The 20,403-nt window shown below is 48.0% G+C and overlaps 1 protein-coding gene and 1 non-coding gene across 7 annotated transcripts in view; one reads left to right on the plus strand and one right to left on the minus strand.

Moving 5' to 3' along the window:
* SH3TC2 (SH3 domain and tetratricopeptide repeats 2) overlaps positions 1-20,403 on the plus strand; it is an 86,483-nt gene that overhangs the window by 22,330 nt on the left and 43,750 nt on the right. For 3 of the 6 annotated variants that reach the window (XM_047864775.1, XM_047864776.1, XM_047864777.1), the window contains exon 1: positions 14,525-14,733. The exons of 1 other annotated variant lie outside the window; for it this stretch is intronic. In XM_047864775.1, the coding sequence (XP_047720731.1) occupies positions 14,682-14,733 (52 nt within the window). In that variant the 5' untranslated portion in view covers positions 14,525-14,681. Of the gene's footprint in view, positions 1-14,523; positions 14,734-16,795; positions 16,969-20,403 lie in introns of those variants that run through there. 2 more of the 6 variants (XM_047864778.1, XM_047864779.1) reach the window with 2 other exon arrangements.
* On the minus strand, positions 11,606-11,709 carry LOC125147218 (U6 spliceosomal RNA). Its single transcript, XR_007145064.1, has one exon. It is a non-coding gene; the product is annotated as a U6 spliceosomal RNA (small nuclear RNA).

Consider the following 20,403-nt stretch of genomic DNA (forward strand, 5'->3'; position numbering starts at 1 on the left):
CCTGCTGTACAACAGTAGCCTCGCTGTGTGACCCTGGCAAGTACTTCAGTCTTGTGTACCTCAGTTTCTTCATCTGTAAAAAAGGAACAATAGCAGTGCTGCCTCACCGGATTGTTGTGAGGGTGAATAAGATTCATAAAGATTTTCTTTGTTGTTGATTATGGAGCTCCAAGTTACATTTCTTTTTAAAACAATGATTCTGGGGGCGCCTGGGTGGCTCAGTCGGTTAAGCAGCCGACTTCAGCTCAGGTCATGATCTCGCGGTCCGTGGGTTCGAGCCCTGCGTCGGGCTCTGTGCTGACCACTCAGAGCCTGGAGCCTGTTTCAGATTCTGTGTCTCCCTCTCTCTGACCCTCCCCCGTTCATGCTCTGTCTCTCTCTGTCTCAAAAATAAATAAATGTTAAAAAAAAAAAAAAGAAAACAATGATTCTGAACTAAAAAAAAAAAATAATAATGTCCTTTTAAAATCTAGATGAGGCTTTAAAAACTATATAGATACACTCTAGACTGGGTATTTTCTAAAAGAACTTCTGGTTTGAAAGATTCTTTACCTCTATGCTAATTCTACCAGCAGGAAAGTTAATTTGAGCCAAGTTTGGCTAGCAAAGTTAGTTTTAGCCAAGCTTGGCTTATGCCTGCCAGGGTGGGCATAAAGTTCTCTATTGTTTATGATTATTTTCCTCCAGCCCCCTGACATTCCTCCAGCCCCACTTCCCATCCCATAGCAATTCTTAGCTTTTCTTAATGACTCACAATGAGCTTGTTGTAACAGTTGTACAAGCTTCCTTCGGACTAGAGTCAGCCTGGCTTCATGGTTCGTCAACGTTGTGTCTCCTGCCCCTAGACTTTTTGCTGAAATGGCCTAACTGTAAAGAAATTGTATCTCATGGATCCTCTTTAACCTTTACATTTATGGTAACCTCTTCGACACTTCCTATGGAAGTGGGGACGATGTAGTCTCACAAAGGATGGGGTTAAGGAAAGGGCTTTGCTTTGTCTCTTAAGAGCAACAGGTATGAGGAGGGGCATTTTTCGTCTCGACTCCACCTACTCGGCAATTGTTCAGGCCAGCTCTGCACGGATGAGCTGCTGATGGCTCTACTTACTTGGGAGCATGATTGTATTATGAATCAAATGAGATTATGAGCCAGGATTCAGCCATGAAGAATGAGGGTTGATGGCCTCCTACCACATCCCAGGGGGAAGTGCAAAAGTGGCAGGGCTGAGGCCTTGCACGGACGTCCGTCTCCCCCCCCCCCCCCCCCCTCCTTGGGCCTGAATTCATTTTCAGTGACGGGGTGAGATGGTCTCTGTAGGTTTAGGAAAGTGACAGAAAATTGGAGTGGGCCTGTTTCTCTCTAGGCTACTCACATTGCTATATCATCTGCCTGCCAGCTGACTGGACGTTCCTAGTGTCTTCTGAAGGCCCAAGCTCCCCAAGATCAATAGGGTCTTTTTCAAGTACGAATAATGTTGTTCCAGTCCTACCCGTGGATTTGGAGCTGTGGTTATAACTGAGTTGATGACTTAGAAAATAGTAGATTGATACAGTTGGTACAAAAAATCCAGGGCTATGTAGAGCAAGTTGTCTTATATTTTGTGGAAGCAGGGAGAATAATAAGCCAGGCCTGCCCAGCCTCTTCACTCTACCGAGGTTTGAGAATATAATGTGGTTGAGGGGTCCCTCAGTAAAAGAAGGCTGTGATGATTTTTGCTCAGCCAGGGAGGTTGGTGACCACCTTAGCTTACCCTGGAGCTCACAGCACAGTCTCAGCAGCAACTTGGGCATTCTGATATTTGAGAGAGGATGCCCAGAGCCAGTTGAGGGATATTATATATATTATGCCCAAGACAGGGCAGCAGGGAAAGTGTGGGCTCTTTCTCCCCCAGTTGCTTTAAAGGCGAAAATTGGACACTTTCTTCAGAAGGTCTCCAGCTGCCTCATTACCAAAATGAATCAGAGCCTCATTAGTTAAAGGCAATACTACATTTCCATTACCGTGAGTTGATTTGTGTAATAGTGCGAGGTAAGGATCCAACTTCATTCTTCTGCATGTGGCCATGCAGTTCTCCCAGCACCATTTGTTGAAAGACTAATTTTTCCTCCATTGATTTGGTCCCCTTGTGGAAAATCAATTGACATGGGTTTATTTCCGGACTCTCAATTCTGTTGCAATGATCTATCCTTATATCAGTACTGCACTGTTTGATTACCGTTCCTTTATAGTAAGTTTTGAAATCAAGAAGTGTAAAATTGACAACTTTACCCTTTGTTTTCTTTTTTTTTTAAATTTTTTTAAATGTCTATTTATTTTTGAGACAGAGAGAGACAGCATGAACGGGGGAGGGTCAGAGAGAGGGAGACACAGAATCTGAAACAGGCTCCAGGCTCTGAGCTGTCAGCACAGAGCCCGACGTGGGGCTCGAACTCACGGACCGCGAGATCATGACCTGAGGTGAAGTCGGCTGCTTAACCAACTGAGCCACCCAGGTGCCCCTACCCTTTGTTTTCAAGATCGTTTGGCTTGCTGGGTTCCTAAGTTTCCATATGGATGTTAGTGTCAGCTTGTCAGTTTCTAGAAAAGAAGCTGCTGGGATTTTGATAGAGATTACATTGAATATCTAGATTAGTCTGGGGAGTCTTGCCATCTTAATAGTATTAAATCTTCCAAATCCATGAACATGAAATGTTTTCCTTCACTGTGATCTGTAGTTTATTTCAATGATGTTTTGTAGCTCCCAGAGTATATAGGTTTTGCCCTTCTTTTGTTGAACATATTTCTAAGTATTTTATTATTTTTGATGCTATTGTAAATTGAATTGTTTTCTTAATTTCATTTTTGGACTGTTCATCGTTAATGCAGAGAAAAAAAATTGATGTTTGTATATTGTTCTTATATCCTGCAACCTTGCTAAACTCCTCTAGTCTAATGGTTTTTAAAAATTGGATTCCTTATGATTTTCGACATATGAGATCATGTCCCTTTAGAGTGGGGATAGTTTCCAACTTAAACACTTTTCCTTTCATTTTTTTTCCACCCCATTTGCCTTTAAGTACTCCAATCTTCCAACCTCACTTATCACCTGGGGGGTGAAAAGGCAGTCCAGTTCTGTATCGTCAGGTGCCGTCTCTTCCTTCTGCCATCCCCTCTGAGTCTGGGCTGTAGACTCTGGCTTTGAAAGCAAGTGGACTAGTAGGCCCAGGTCAGAGCAGGAAGGAGCAGAGGGTAGTGGGGAGGATGGGAGGGCACGAGCACCCCATCCTGCAGCTCCCTCAGACCCAAATGCCTGGTAGGAGCAGGGCTGGAGCCCCAGCTCACGTACACCCCGGACTACGCCCACGGCTGGAGAGCCCAAACAGGGCGTGGAGCACAGAGAGGCAGGGCAGGGGCAGCACCCAGGGCTGGGGCTCTGCAGGGCAGTGTATCCTGCCCAGGCTCCAAACAGTGACAGGCCTCAGGATCCATCTTTTCGCCAGTGTCAGGAGCCAAAGGCCCCTGCCTGAGCCCCTGCGACTGGTTCATGAATCCCGGTCCTCTTCTAGAGTCTTGTATTCCAAGATGAGCAAAATGAAATAGAGGAGTTCGACCTCCCCGGTGCAGGCCCACGGGGCGGCTGCACTGGGTGGGAGTCCGGGTCTGGGGGCACGGCTGCTAGCTGCTGCCACCTACTGGGCACGCCCGTGCACGTCCAGGCTGAGCCGTGCCTGGGTTTCTTCGTGGGTCTCGGGGTGTAATGCAGGGATGGAAGTGTCCTTTGTGTCCTGGGACCAACAAGGGGGGTGTTTGAGCACTTGTTTGCTTTTCCTTGGTGCTGAGGTCTAGGGGCTAGACAATGATAGGAAAATAAACCCATCATTGGGAGGGGCTTGGTATGGTAGAGTCAAATACTAGGTGTAGTGCGTCCACATGAAGCGGTCCATGTACTTTCACTGCCGTTATCATCATTCACCTACATCTACCCAAACGACAAGCCCATCCTCTCTCTTCTCACGCAGGCCTGCTGGACCTTCCCACAGTTTGTTCCTGACAGCGTTTCCCTGCCTGGGAATGTGGGGTGAGCTCTGTTGCCACGAGGATTTCAGGGTGTGGTCCTTCCTCTGGGCCAATTACAACGATGCTAAATGAGGCTGGCCTGTGTCCCTGTTTCCATCTCCTTGCGGGGAAGTACTCAGATAAAGACCAGGAGAACAGGCTTCAGGCTTTCCTGCCCCGTCTCCATGCCTTCTCTTGCAAAGGCAGTAAGAATTTAAGCCTGCCTCTTCATTTCACAGTCTCGTGAGGGTCTGAATGCAAGTGCTTTCAAAGCAGCGTGACTTCACATTTGAAGGCGACGTGCTTCTGTTTCCTTTCCCTTTATTCCAGGCTGCGATTAATCTCCCTCCAGTTGTGTGGACTCAGTTTAAAGAAACACATTCCGTGCTTCCCAGCACCTCACAATTAACAAAATCCTTCCAAGGATCTTTCTAATTTTCTCTTCGCAACCGCTTTGTCAAGCCCTGGAGGTAGGAGTGACCTTCCCACTTGATAGCGGATGAACCCCGCCCTCGAACCATCTGCTGAGAGGCTGAGCAGAGGCAGCATCAGGGTTGAATGTGTCTAGAATCCTTTTCACCTTGCCCAGCTGGGTGCTGGCTTTTAGGAGAGACCACTGAACCCTAGACCGTCGAAAAGTCTCGAATAACTTCTATTGGGAAAACAGTCTTCTTCTCCCTGCATAATTATGAGGACATGAAGAAAAGGGTTAATAGAAATAAAAATCTACACCCATGAGGATGTTCACAACAATTGGTGGCCTCCAGGAAGGTGCAGGAGGAAGCCACGGGGCTCTGCTGGGAAAGTCGTCAGAGGAGAAGTACCTTGGCTCGTTCCTCTCAGGGAATGGAATCGAGATCTGGGGAAGCAGAGGATCCCTTTGTTTAGAAATTTGTTTTGAACTTTGTTTCGATTCCAGGAAGCGAGACTAAAAACTCTCACCTAGAAACAGGAAAATGTTAGAAATCCACGTGGCTCAGCCATTGGGACTCACTTGCTCTGCCTCTAGTGAGAGGAAAGAGGAACCCTTTCAGCCCTGAAAGGGCCCTCACCTTTCACAGGCTGCTGCCAGGGCTGTCCTCACAAAGTCTCTTCCACAAGAGTTACAATTTCTTTTTAACGTTTATGTATTTTTGAAGGACAGAGACACACACACACACACACACACACACACACAGAACATGAGCGGGGGAGGGGCAGAGAGAGGGGGAGACACAGAATCCGAAGCAGGCTCCAGGCTCTGGACTGTCAGCACAGAGCCCAATGCGGGGCTCGAACTCACAAACTGCGAGATCGTGACCTGAGCCGAAGTCGGACGCTTAATCGACTGAGCTACCCAGGCGCCCCGTTTTTTAATATTTTTAAACATTCATTTTTGAGAGATAGAGAGACAGAGTGTGAGTGCGGGAGGGGCAGAGAGAGAGGGAGACACAGAATCCGAAGCCGGCTCCAGGCCCTGGGCTGTCAGCACAGAGCCCAATGTGGGGCTCGAACTCACAGACTGTGAGATCATGACCTGAGCCAAAGTTGGATGCTTAACCGACTGAGCCACCCAGGTGCCCCGAGAGTTCCAATCTTTTTAACCCAAAGCTACAGTCACAAGTCAAGTGCAACAGGCCAGGTCAAGAGATGTCATTCTCACAACGTGGGCTAAGTCCCGGGCAGAGAGAGAAGCAGTGAGCAAATGAGTATATATGATAATGTATATAATATGATCCTATATAGGATCATATGTGTGTATATAATCTTCCTTACAGAAATGGGATCGCATATACACAGGTCTAGGATGTAGAGCCAAAGTTCATGGGATACTGCAAAGGGCCTGTGGTTGCCTTCAGGGAGGGCGCTGGGCTTTGGTTAGGAGCAAAGTGGTTTGAAGGTGGTGTCGACTTTTCTAGATGTACAGGACTGTCACCGTGATGACACTGTTTCAAACTGAATAGGTGGCCTTCCTGCGGATCAGTACTGTCCTCACCACCCTCTACATGGGCTCCGTTTCACCCTCCACCACTATAAATGCCATCTCTGAAATTCTCCGCTGCAGCCTCCGCCTTTTCACTTTCCCGCTCCCTGAAATCGCCCCAAGCTGCTGGATTTTCTCCGTATGACCTCGGGACTTGGGGATTTCTTATCTCCTTTCATCCCCCTTGGCCTCTTCATCCAGCCTGACTCCAAGGTGGCCCATTTCAGTGACCATCTCACCAGCCCCCTGACACCCCTGCTTTGCCGGCTCTGAACTGTTGTGTGCTGTCCCTGCTCTGTCCTGAGGCTCCTGGAAGAGAGACATAAACTGTCATGACTGGGCCCCTGCAGACTTTTAACAGCCGCCCCGCCTGCCCCTCACTGGGCCCAGCAGCCCTCTCATTCCTTGGCAATCAGCGTCTCACTATGCTACCCCCGTGGGCCCCTTTATTCTCCTCCTCCCTGGTTATACTGTGGCCTTCACCCACGGGCTACTCCAAATGCACAGCTCATTCCTCCGTACTCTCATCCCACCTCAGAGGAACGCCGTGCACACTCTCAAGGCCATCCCAGTTCTCCTCCTTCTGGACTCTCTTTTTTTTCTTTAAAGTTCTAAATGTTTTATTTATTTTTGAGAGAGAGACAGAGTGCAGGTGGGAGAGGGGCAGAGAAGAGGGAGACACAGAATTGGAAGCAGGCTCCAGGCTCCGAGCTGTCAGCACAAAGCCTGGCTCGAACCCATGAACTGTGAGATCAGGACCTGAGCCGAAGTCGGTTGCTTCACTGACTGAGCCAGCCAGGCGCCCCCCCCCTTCTGGACTCTTCCACATCAGTGTTCTTCTTCCTTCCGCATCTTTAGTCTACTCCTCTCTAGTCCTATTGGTGTGACGCAGAGCTCTATTCTGGGCTTAGTTTGATTAAATAGCTGCTTTCCCCCCAGTGCCTGAGGAAACAGAAGGCATGTGTGGTGCATGTTGTGGAGTCTGCCTGGATCCCCACCTATCACGACTGGCCCACTCCGTCCCCCAGTGGCTGGCGGCTTTCGTGGTTGACAGCTCTCAGCTGAGTCCCCCTCTGGAGCTTGCCTAGAACGGAAGAGTGCCTTCTCCAGTTCATACCCTCCCTCCCCACGGCCCGGGTCAGCCTGCCCTCAATGACTGGCCATTACGAGGATGTAGCCGGTCCAGTGACTAGTCATTATCAGGTACCCTTGTCCCAGGAAGACTCTGCAGGGCCTGCCTGCTCCCGAGCTCCCTGTAGGAACCCGCCGAGGACTCTGTTGCGTGTGCTTCGCAGGCCACTCCATCCTCTGCCTCGTCCTGTTTTTCCACACCCCCCCAACCCCCCACAGGGATCCTGTGAGCAGAGCACCATACGCTTCCTGCCTGCGAATCTTCTTCTCAGAGTCTGCCTCTTGGGCACTGACCTGCTGCAGCAGGCTTTTCAGATTGGGGGAGGAAAAATCGATCGATGTGCAGATTGGTTTCATCTACTTGGAACATAGAGCCCAGCCTGAGAAAATTCAGCTCCTGGGTTCAGTCCAAGCTACGTTTGGATTACGTAGCTGAAAACAAACTCAGTTGTGCAAATACAAGTTGCGAGAGATTCGGTCAGGCAGCTGTTTGGAAAACAACTAAGAGTTTCCATGATTTTTTAGTTCATCCGTTCATTCATTCATTCACTCATTCACTTAAGAGTGCCTATCCCATGCCAGGCACCGTGTTGCACGGTGGGAAGGGGGCAGCAGGAACGCGAACACTCCGATTTAGGACTACAATCTCCAAAGTAAATAAACAGGGGGCAGAAATAGGAATAAAAGGAGTAGGTGGGCAGACGCCTGGGGAGTCAGAGGTGAGGAACTGAGGGGTCCGTGGGCTCGTGCTCCCATCCCGTGCTAAGTGAAGTCTCCAGACTTTGAAGGACCAGCTGCGGGGGAGTTCTGACGGCCTCGACTCTCCAAGTGTGGTCCAAAGAGCAGCACACAGGCACCGCAGGCAAGCCCCACTGGAACTTCTCACCCCTTCGTGGACCCAGGATCAGGACCTGCATCTTGCCAGTTCCCAGGTGTTTTCGTTTCCTCTGGCTGCTGTAACAAATGACGAACTTAGGGGCTTCAAATGACACAGCTTTCTAGTCTCAGAGTTCTGGAGGTCGGAAGTCCGAAGCGGGTCTTCCGGGGCTAAAATCAGGGCCGTGTTCCTCTTGGAAGTTCTAGGGGAGAATCCGTCCCATGTCTTTTGGCTTCCCACATTCCCCGTCTCATGGCTCCATCTTCCATCTACAACCAGCATGGTAGCAGTATCTTTAAATTGCTTTCTCTGATTCTGACCTCTGGCTTCTGGGTTTCTTGTCACATCTTCTTCTGAGTCTGACCTTCCTACTTCCCTTGTGATCACATCTGGTCAACCCAAACAATGTCCCTTTCTCAAATTCCTTAACTTAAACCTATCCACCAGGTCCCTCTAGCCACGTAAGGTAACAGAGTCACAGGTTCTGGGGACTAAGACATCTTTGGGGGGCGTTATTCTTCCCAGATGCCAGATCATTAATGTCCATATTCCAGTTTGAGAAGCCCTGGTCCATTGTATGTAAATGGTTTCCTTTCCTGCTTTCCCTGGATATTCACGTATTGTTGAAACCTTTTAAGTGAAGTGCACGTATGATAAATTTGTTTTGCTTGTTTGCTCAACCTCTGGGCATATGTGGTTCTGTGGAGGTTAAGATTATTCTGATCTTTATTACTGCACAGATGTCGCTTGAGGGAGGGGTTGGGGGTTGGGATGCTGTGGATACGTGTCTGGTTTATATCCTCCCGGCTGTCTTAAGTGGTGAAGCCTCCAGTATGTGCTGCTGCTGGCTGGAATGTTTGAGAAAAGCCATCTCTATCAATTGCTAGCTGCAAGACCTTGGAGAAGTCACCTGACTTCGCTCACACAACCCTTTCGTTGCTTATAAAATGGCACGTCCAACTCCTGCGTTATTAAGATTGAGGATTTAATCAATAGGGAACCCCTGAACAACTGTAAGTCATTTTTTTTTTTTTTTTTGGTTATTTATGGATGCTGAAGCTTGCAGATGAAAGGGACCCTCTCACAGTCTTTTCATTGGAAGAGCTAGACTTCCTGCATGTGCTGCCCCCTTGTGGTTAAGGCTTTTAATTAACTTTGGTGTATATGAGAGATGAAGAGGAGACCTGAGGGGACATTTAGATCCCTGAATCTACACCTCGAAATTAGATCCTCGAATCTACACCTGGGCCTGTCCCTTATCCCTGCAAAAGAAACCCCTGGAGAATTATTTGCTGACATCTGAATGCACATCAGAATTACCTGGAATGGGTCTAGTCAGAGATTCTGATTCACTAGAGCTGGGTAAGATCTAGGCATCTGAATTTTGATAAATCTCTCTAAATGGATAGAATATGAACTACCCTTATGACTCCTTTTGGCTGATGTAAGCTTGGGTTCTATTAACAGAAGTACAATACATGAAACAAAGGAGGGGACAGGGCCTCAGAGCTGTGTATAGAATACGGAGCTGTCCTAGACAGCTGGCTGGAGATCTGGGGACTCCACTTCCAAAGGAACTTGAACAAAGTCATCACGGGAACAAGACCCGAATGGGTGGGGACCCAAAGCAACATTACATAAGGAATGCAAGGAAAGCACCAAAGGGAAAATGGCTGACTTTTCCAAGGTCACCCAATGAAATTTATCAATGAAAACACCTAGATGGGTACCTGGGTGGCTCAGTCCATTAAGGGTCTGGCTCTTGATTTCAGCTCAGGTCATGATCTCACCATTTGTGGGATCAAGCCCCACATCGGGCTCTACACTGACAGCATGGAGCCTGCTTGGCACTCTCTCTCTCTCTCTCTCTCTCTCTCTCTGCCTCTCCTCTGCTCATGCATGCACACACCCTCTCTAAAACAAAACCCCAAACCCAAAACAAAACACCTAGAAAAGGAAAGAGACACACATTTCCTTTTTTTTAATTTTAATTTTTTTCTTGACACAGAGAGAGCACATGCACATGTGTGCGTGTGCTCAAGCATAAGCGGGGGAGGGGCAGAGAGAGAAGGAGAGAGAATCTCAAGCAGGCTCCACACTCACCTTGGAGCCTGACTGGGGCTTGATCTCACGACTGTGACATCATGCCCTGAGTCAAAATCAAGAGTCGGGTGCTTAACCGACCCAGTCACCCAGGTGCCCCTCCTTTTGCTTGGAACAGATTCGCTAGATCACAAAGGCCAAATATCATAATGACGAAAACGGTTGACCGTGGGATTTCATTCTTCTTTCTTAAGTAAACTGCTTGCAAAATTCGTGTCTATCGAAAATGTCGGCAAGTCAAGGAGTAAGGAGAGGAATACAGCTAGGGTGACTAGGCTGGATGCCTTTGTCTGAGGTAATGAAAGGAATCTTCCCGATGATCTGAAGACAGCGAGACCCAGTTTCACTTGGATGCATTTCCTTGTAGACTTTCTGATTGGAACTCTGAGATTTTGTCTCTATCACGGCTGCTAGGCACATTCTACTCACCAACGATGCCCCTTCCTCCTCAGAGTCTAGACGCACGGAAAACATGCCAAACACTAGCGTAACAGTGATCACGCACACACACGTGCACGTGCAAGATTTGCACAAGTAAACAACCCGCCTATAAACCCCATTTTAAGTCCTCACAACCATTTTATGAGGGAGAACTTTTTTGTGATCTCTACGTAACTATTACTATCGTTGTTATTTAGAAAGGAGGGACTATGCCAAACAATATACAACTTGAAAATGGCAGAGCCAGGATTCGAACTTTGGTCTTCTGACCACAAAGCGAATGCCCAAACGGACCTCTGAGAGGTACGAACGCACCGGAGTGGAGGCTGTCCTAACAAGCTGCCCAAACTGGGTGGCTTAACACAACAGAAATGTTATCGTCTCATAGTTCTGAGGGCTGGAAGTCCCAAATCAAGGGGTCTGCGTGGCTATGCCCCCTCTGAAGCCTGCAGGGAGAATCGTCCCTTGCCTCTTTCTGGCCTCTGGTGGTTTGTTGGCAAATCCCAGGCGGTCCTGGGCTTGTGGATGCGTAACTCTACTCCCTTGTTGTTGCAGACGCTTCTGCTTGTGATGTCTTCACGGGGTGTTCTTTTTATAAGGACACCAGTCATATTGGCTTAGGGGCCGACCCTACTCCAGAATGAACTCGACTTAAATCATTATATCTACAACAATCCGAATTTGAAATAAAGTCACATTCTGAGGCACTGGGGGGTTAAGTCTGCAGTATATCATTTTTTGGAGGGGGCAGAATACCACCCGTGACACAGTCTTTTGGTTTTTCTCTTGAATTATATAGTTCCCAAGTGCATATCTTATTAGCCCAACTAGATTGTAAGTTTCCCGAGGGAAACAAATTCAGTTTTACCTCAGAAGGGTCCAACTGGCTGCTCGTGGGTTGGATTTGGCTGGCAGCCATGTTTGTCTGCTCCAAAGTACTGGCCTATGCACGGTGCTTTGGAAGATTTTCTGACTTGGTTTGGGAACACTAATTTTTTTAATACTTACAGTGTTGTATCAGTTTCCAGTGAACAACATAATGATTCAACAATCCCACGCAATCCTCAAAACACACGAATTTGTGTGTCATCCTTGCATAGGGGCCATGCCAATCTCTGTATCCTTCCAATTTTAGTACATGGGCTGCTGAAGCAAGCCTAGTTTGTGACCATTAAAAAGTTTGGGAACTTCACCTGACAATCTCGATGTCTGGTTTCCATGACAAATCAGAATGTCTCGCCGTACGCCAGAGGAACATGGCACCTCACTCTTTGTTGCCTGGAGCCTAGCAGGGGCTTCTTAGATGGGGCAGTGACTTTTCTCGCACCACAGATATATTTATACCTTATTGATTCTGCTTCTCCGGAGAACCTTGGTTAATATACTCTTCACTCTGAAATACGTGTCTAATGCCTAAGCTTCTCTTACCCTGTCACTCTGGTTCAAGCCATCATTATCTCTCTCCTGGATGTTATAATTGCTGCATACCTGGAATCCCAGCTCTAGCCTGTTTTTCAAGGAGAAGCCAGGGTGACCCTTTAAAAGCATAAGTCCATCATGAGACTCCTCTATTTAGTATCCTCCATTGTCTCCCATGTCACTCGCAGGAGAAGCTTAAGTCCTTTGATGGCCTTCAAGGTCCTGTGCAATCTGGCCTCCAGCTGCTTTCTCTAACCTCATCTCTACACCCTGCCCTGCCTCATGGACTCCGACCACACAGACTTTTCCTTTCACTTGCCACCCATGTTCCAGCCTCAGGGCCTTTGCACCTGCTGCTTTCTCTGTCTGGAAAGCCCTTTGTTCAGGTTCATTCATTTGAGTTACCCAGACACAGAAGACCACTAGTTTCTTGCATCTCAAGAGAAGCAATGACTTTTTCCAGAATGGACTTGCCAAAATGTGTGTCTCAGCTGCCTGCCACAGGGTGTCATCTGGAACAGATGGGCTTCCTTTGGTTAGTCTTGGTCATTTACAATTTCTGATCACTGTTGTTGCACTTGTGTAAGAATGGCTTGTAGGCAAGTCGAGGAGAAATGATAAGTCTGAGCATTTGTCGTCACGTGCAAGTTAAACCATGGTTTCTTTTCACTGTCTGATTCTCATGTACCTCCCAAAGTTTGAGTGACAGCTTTCTTTTTTTCTTAATTTTTTTTTTTAATCTTTATTTTTGAGAGAGAGAGAGAGACAGAGTACGAGTAGGGGAGGAACAGAGAGAGGGAGACACAGAATCCAAAGCAGGCGTCAGGCTCCGAGCTGTCAGCACAAAACCCGATGCGGGGCTCAAACTCAGAAACCGTGAGATCACGACCTGAGCTGAAGTCAGACGCTTAACCGACTGACTGAGCCACCCAGGCGCCCCTCGAGTGACAACTTTCTAAAGAAACTCTTGTTCTTTTATCTTAGGCCCAAGAGAACACTGCTAAAACGCTAAAACACTGCTTTGATGAAGGACAAGGCATGGGACATTATGGGAAGTGGATACTTTACACAGATATGCACAGAGACAACATGCCCCACGGTAGCACTGTGATCCGAGAGACCCTGTCCCTCTGGCCTCCCTGCCCCCGCCTCAGCCCTCTTCTCTTGGGCCTTCTATCGTGGCCAGAAACCTCTGAGGGTTCCCTATCAGATCATCTAATCATTTTTCATTGTAGTTGTGGAAGGAGCTCGTGTATTGGAGAAATGAAGCTCCTTAGCTGTGGAAGCGATTAGATCTGGCTCCAGTCCTGAAGCTGACATTCATAGATGGTCGGGCTTTGGACAAGTTGTCCACCCCTCTTTATGAGTTTCCTGACTTACGGAAGAGAGCTGGTAGTGCCTACGTTATGGGGCTGCTACGGGATTTAAATGAGGTAATATATGGTGAGTGGCTGGTCCGTGGCAAAGTCAGTTGACTACGAGTCAAGACGAGTCAGCATTGAAACCGAAGCCCGACCCTGCCACCTGGGGCTGAGCTGGTGTGTGCAATAGACACTCGTGACCACACCAGTGAGACTGACCCCCGGGCTAGCCTGCACACTGTCACCTCCGTGCCCCTCCCAGAATATAAACACGGCCAGGCCACCTCCCTCCTTAAAATGCTCGTGAGGCTGACCTCCCGCTCGGCTTGCACGGAGCCCGCACGCCAGTGGTTGGGATGCTGCCTCCTCTCGGCCGCACCTCCTCCCTCTTATGGTCACTCACCACTGAACTTTGTGCGAGGCATTAAGAAAATAATAAGTAATTAGCGAGCCTTGGGCTTGGATGTTAGGTCAGTCGTGCCTCTGCCGATCTTGTTGACATTGAACCATAGTTTTTCGGCCTCCTTGGGAAGATGTCATGGAAGGTTTTCTGTATTGTATCTGATTCTGTATCGGCTGCAAACTCTGCTTTGTCCCCAAAGGAAAAGAGGCTGGTCTGGTGGGAGCAGGTTTTTGTGCATACCTGTAACCTTACCATACCTGGTCCTCCGTCCTCTCGTCTGTAAGGTGCTGGGCTCCATCAGGCGATTTCCCAGATTCCTCCTGACTTTAGGAGCAGGGGCTGGGGTTCTGCACGCACCCCCCTGCCCCCCCGATGAAGGGTTGGCTCCCTGATGCTCTTGGGGCCGAGGTGAGACGCTGCGCCCACAGCTCCGGTGTCGCCCAGATCGCTCAGGGAGGTGTTTGCAGAGAGAGGCCGGGTGGGGATCACTTGCTCATTGGCAGGCAAGTCCGTGAGGGGCCCCCAAGGCAGTCAGGGGGAAAACAAGTACAGCAGCCTTGATTCTTGGGATGCTCCCTGCCCTCCTCCCCCACCCCGGCCGCCCCCACAGGAACCAAACTGTGTATCTCAATCCTAGAATGTGAGGAATGTGCCAGAGCCTGCTAGGCATGGAGCAATCTGCAGAGAGGCAGGGAGGAGCTCTGCTCCCTGGTCAGAGGCCTGACAGAGCAAGGACTATGGGTCCTGAGGGCTGGGCTGCCCCTCCCACCCTCCCTGGGCCTCCTGCTGCAGCTGGATATCAAAGGCTGCTTTGTGCACTGAACTGGGGTTTGGTCCTTCGTGTGCCAGGGAGGAGGCGGGAGGAGGGACACCGTTGGGAGGCTGTCCCCTCCCAGCTCTTCTGGCTGGTGTTCCCAGGGGCCTTGGCCTGGGGAGGATGATGCACACATGGGTGGCTGCTTCTGTATTCCTGGGGAGCCGAGTCTGTCCTGGGGCCCAGGTGAGTCTCCTGGGGGGCCCGGGTCCGTGGCTTGGCTGAGGTGGTTGGTCCAGTGAAGGCTCAGGGATCTGCTGGGTTGGGGAAGCTGCTTTTCCCAAGACGGGGAGATGGCCGTGCTTTCTGGCTCCCTCTCCTCCGTCCCTCATTCAGTATTTGCCGTTCCGATTTTGTGAGAAGGGAGTTGAGCCTGGGAAGCTTCTACTTTTCCTGAAGGGAGAGGCTTTGAGCTCGCTCTGTGGGGAGCCAGAGCTGCTCTTGGCTGCCGCTTGCAGGGTGTGACTAACCCCTTCCGTCCTTTCTTCCCAGGATTCCCTAGGTCAGGAAGAAACCTCAGGCAGCGAGTCTCTGGGGCCCATGCGTGGTCACAAATTTGGCCTCTGTCCCACAACCCTATTTTCATCAGGGTCGCTGTTACCTGAGAAAAACAGGCAATTTCCTGCCTCCTACCTATTACAGAGTGATACATTTTTTTAAGGTTTGTTTATTTACTTTGAGAGAGAGAGAGAGAACTGGGGGGAGGGGCAGAGAGAGAGAGAGAGAGAGAGAGAGAGAGAGAGATTGAGAATTCCAAGCAGGCTCTGCACTGTCATGGCAGAGCCCGATGTGGGGCTCAAATTCACAAACTCGAGCTCATGATCTGAAGAGAAACCAAGAGTCACTTAACCGACTGAGCCACCCAGGTGCCCCTGATTTCTTTCTTTCTTTTTCTTTCTTTCTCTCTCTCTCTCTTTCTTTCTTTTCTTTCTTTCTCTCTTTCTTTCCCATTCTTTCTTTCTCTTTCTTTCTTTCTTTCTTTCTTTCTTTCCCTCTTTCTTTCTCTCTCCCCCCCCCCCCCCTTTCTTGGTACATCTTGAGACCATGGAGAGCTGTTGCTCTGTGAAATTGTCAAGTCATCTGAGACTTGACATTAGGTGACCAACCATCCCAGTTTGCCTGGGCCCGAGGGCTTTCTCAGGATGCAGTCAGTGCTAAAAGCAGGACAGTCCCAGGCAACCAGCGGGGTTAAGTCACCCCAACGCAAGCTTCTTGCTTCTTTTCAGAGCAAGGCCAAGGTGGGGCCCTGCCTTCTGGGGTATGGCATTTATCAGGATGTGTGGCAGCTTTGAGGGAAGCTGGCAGAGTCAGGGAGGACTTACTTGGGAAATAAGAGAGCACCATGCCAAGGAATCATTCCTAACCCTTGTTAGGATTCCATATCTTCCAGAAGTACCACGTGATTCCTTGGAAGGGGAGCCCAGGAGGACCCCGAGCCAAGGCAAACAAATTCCCAAATGATGCCCGTAGCACAAAAGACATGATCTTTAGCTGTGAAAACATTTTGTTTCTCCAGACTTCTAAGGTTTATAAACTGTTCGGATCCTTCCCCTAAGTCCTGCTGCCATTGTACCCCATGGGAACAGACAGTGAACGGAGTGTGGGGGCACAGGAAGGATCACTGGTCCCCAAGCCAGTGATCCAGAGCTGACTCAGCCTACCTTTAACTGGGCAGGCATCATCAGGGTTAATCGCCTGGTCTTTGAGGCCAAAGCGTCCGGGTTTGATCTTGGTTCTTTGACTTGCCTTAGCAATTTACTCAACCTCTCTGTTTCAGTTTCCTTGTCTATAGGTTTGTGATGTAATTATGCATTCCCCATAGAGCTGTGGTAGGGATTAAGCCTACATGTGAAACACTTAAACTGACCTGGCACACGGTTAATTAAGCACAAGAAATTAACCACATATTAATTACATTTCTATGACCCTAACATACCAAGCTCTCTCTCTAGGTCTTTGTTTGCTCATCTATAGGATGAGGCGTTGTAGGCTCGGCCTGCAAAGGAGCCCTAGGGAGCTCTGCTCCTGCTCTCTGACCCTCAGGTTCAGCTGGAGCAGCTCTGCCTCTGTCTGACACCCTGTCCTCAGCCCAAGATTTCAGGTACAAGAATTCTGTGGCCCCAAACCAACCGACACTGAAGAAAGCATCCTCAGAATTCTTAGGACCTTATTGACCAGTTGTTTTATTGTTTCACCTGAATTGTGACATCAGTAAGTGGTTGGGATCCTGAATCCACTAGTTCGCCAAGAGTCAACCTGCTATGTACTTTATTGAGGCTTTTCGTGCCATTTTCCAAACTGTTTTCTGTGCTTGTCGGGGACTTTCCCTAGGGAGGATGATATGGCTGTTGTAGGTCTGGGGACTGTTGATATAAACATCGCCTTTTCGGCCCCCCATTTATCCCGGAGACATGGAACAAGGTATGCGACACATCCTGGAGCGACTCTGTAGTTCTGTGACTTTGGGCAAGTCTCTTGCACTTGGTTTCCCATCTGTAACCTGGATCTAATGGTACTATCTATCATACGGAATTTTTGGTGAGGATTAAATCAGGTAACTCATCTCATGGGTTAAGTACAGGGGCTGGGTTCTGATAACCCCTCAGTAATTGTGGGCTGTTTTCTTGTTCACTAGAAAAGACTATTCCCACAACCCTTGTCCCTAACTCCTGGCTCCACAGTGGCCCTGTTTCTGGCTGCTTCTGCCATTACAGCTGTTTAAGGGGGAGCAAAGAGCAAAGGCCAACAGTCCTCAGGGTGAGGGAGGCAGGAAAGGAGAAGGCTCTTGGTAGCACTGAGCTCTGGACCGATGCCTCGCCGGCTTGCTGGGGTGTCACACAGTGAAGAGTGTTGGCTCTGGCGACCCCAGGTGAGAATACATATCTACACCTATCTACACCTATCTTCAGGGCTCTGCCTGAAGCGTCTGTTCCCTGTGACGTTTCTCATTTCCTCACAAAGGTCTCCCGATTGCACATGCTGGTTCTGGTCAATTGCCGTCTTGTCTGACTTCCTGGACCCTTGGGTATTCTTGCTACAGTTTTTTTTTTTTTTTAAATTTTTTTTTTCAACGTTTATTTATTTTGGGGACAGCGAGAGACAGAGCATGAACGGGGGAGGGGCAGAGAGAGAGGGAGACACAGAATCGGAAACAGGCTCCAGGCTCTGAGCCATCAGCCCAGAGCCCGACACGGGGCTCGAACTCCCGGACCGCGAGATCGTGACCTGGCTGAAGTTGGATGCTTAACCGACTGCGCCATCCAGGAGCCCCCATTCTTGCCACAGTTTAATAAATTATAGTTGCTCCCTTAGGAGCCCAGAGCAAGTCATGTCAAAGTTCATCAATCTAAAAGCTCCTAGCACTGCCCCCTTATCTTCAACACATTCTTGAAGAAATTTGGCAGCCTTACACTCTGAAACGGAGGATGTGAGAGAGAACATTTGCCTACGTTGATCATTGGTGGTTTTAACTTTCAACATTTTTGGTAGACGTGAATCATGAGTATAATAATAGGAAACTGAGGGAGAATGCTGCCAATAGTAAATGATGCTTCGTATTTGAACTTTAAAAAGCTTGTGAGGCATTTCGAACTTACTCATAATAGAGAATATCAGAACAATAAACCAACCGTCTAGCTTTAGCATGTTTTGAACATTATACCATATTAGCTTCAGAATATCTTTATTTTATTCTCTTACTTAAAAAAAAAAAAAACGTTGCAGACACAAGTAGGGTCCCCTGGTAGTTCTCTCCTAGTCTCATTTCCCTCCCCCTCTCTCTCCCTAAAGTTAATTACTTTCATTAATTCAGCGGTTTCGTGCTTTTAGTACATGTCCATGTACCCGTAATCATTGCAAAGAATTTCTTCCGCAGATTTTGATACTTAAACAAAATGATAGCATCGTGCAACTTCTTTTTTCCCTCTTCCTCAACATTAGGATTGGAGATATGTCCGTGGAGATAGATGTAGCTGTAGTTCTAATTTGATACTTGCCCCAACCAGGACAGAGTAGGCTTACATCATAAAAAACTTCTGGTGCTGTGACTGTCAGGTCAAAGAAGGAAAAAGTACGCAGGTGGGGGGAAGAAAGCACGCAGGGCCACACTTGCTTCTTAAAGTCGGGGTGGTGGGTAAGAGCAAGGAGGGGAGAAGTAAGCACAGATGCTTTTGTCCAGCAAGTTTCTGGAAGGGAGATGCTTCCAGATTAGAGACTTCAGAGCCCTGAATTCCCAGTTAGGGTTAAGGTAATGGTGGCAGCGAGGTCCGCCGCCAGTGATCTGGATGGCCTCTGACTCTGCTGCTAACTCGCTATGTGACCTTGGTAAAAACACTGCTCCTCTTTGGGCCTTAGCTTCTCCACGGTAAAATGAGGAGTAGAGCTACATCACCTCTCAGATCCCTCTGTCTATTCGCTTTTCTATCATGATTGTCTCTTCCTTACTTTTATCCTTCGTATTCAAGTCGTCAAGATGCTTTCTCTTTCCTTACTTGATTCACTGTATTCCTTCACTTCTCATCTGCCCAGATCACAGTCCACAGTCTCACGCTTTATGTTCCCTATTGCCATTCAAGCTGCCCTCCCCGCCTTTTGCCTTTTCTTCTCCCTGTCCTTCTTGCGCTACCCCCCAAGGTAGAGTTTCCAATTTTGTTTTGCCATCCCCAGGCTCAAGGTTCCCTTCATGGCTCCCTATTGCTCGCTGTTTCTATTCTGCATTTCTCTCCCTCTCCTAGCCCTGCCATATCTATCAATTTTAGCCCCATGGTCACTGACTTCTCTGGTATGTAACGACTGGTTTCTGCTCTCTCATGTGTATGCAGAGCTCATTCCCCCTTATCCTACTGATCTGTTTGCTGATAGCCTTGCTATCACTAAACCTAACAAGAGAATGAAAAAGAAACTGCAGACTTGGAAATAATACATGAAAACCATGTATCTGATACTTGTATCCAGAACATTAAAAAAAAAAAAAACCCTTATAACTCAGTGATAAGAAGGTAAATAATCTAATTAAATGGAGCAAAGTTTATAAAGATACTTCCGTTCAGAAAATATATGGATGGTTGGGAATGCACACTGGTGCAGCCACTCCGGAAAACAGTATGGAGGTTCCTCAAAAAACTAAAAAGGGAACTACCCTACGACCCAACAATTGCACTATGAGGCATTTATCCAAGGGATACAGGTGTGCTGTTTCAAAGGGACACATGCACCCCCATGTTTATAGCAGCACTATCAACAATAGCCAAAGTATGGAAAGAGCCCAAATGTCCATCAATGGATGAATGGATAAAGAAGATATGGTGTGTGTATATATATATATATATATATATATATATATACACAATGGAGTATTACTTGGCAATCAAAAAGAATGAAATCTTGGGTGGGAGGGAGGGGAGGGTGGGTGATGGGTACTGAGGAGGGCACCTTTTGGGATGAGCACTGGGTGTTGTATATGGAAACCAATTTGACAATAAACTTCATATATTGAAAAAAAAAAGAATGAAATCTTGCCATCTGCAACTACGTGGATAGAACTGGAGGGCATTATGCTAAGTGAAATTAGTCAGAGAAAGACAAAAATCATATGACTTCACTCATATGAGGACTTTAAGAGACAAACAGATGAACATAAGGAAAGGGAAACAAAAATAAGATAAAAACAAGGAGGGGTACAAAACAGAAGAGACTTATAAATATGGAGAACAAACTGAGGGTTACTGGAAGGGTTGTGGGAAGGGGGATGGGCTAAATGGGTAAGGGGCACTAAGGAATCTACTCTTGAAATTATTGTTGCACTATATGCTAACTAACTTGGATGTAAATTTTAAAAAATAAGATTAAAAAATTGTT

Source organism: Prionailurus viverrinus, chromosome A1 (genome assembly GCF_022837055.1).
Source record: "Prionailurus viverrinus isolate Anna chromosome A1, UM_Priviv_1.0, whole genome shotgun sequence".
NCBI lineage: Eukaryota > Metazoa > Chordata > Mammalia > Carnivora > Felidae > Prionailurus > Prionailurus viverrinus.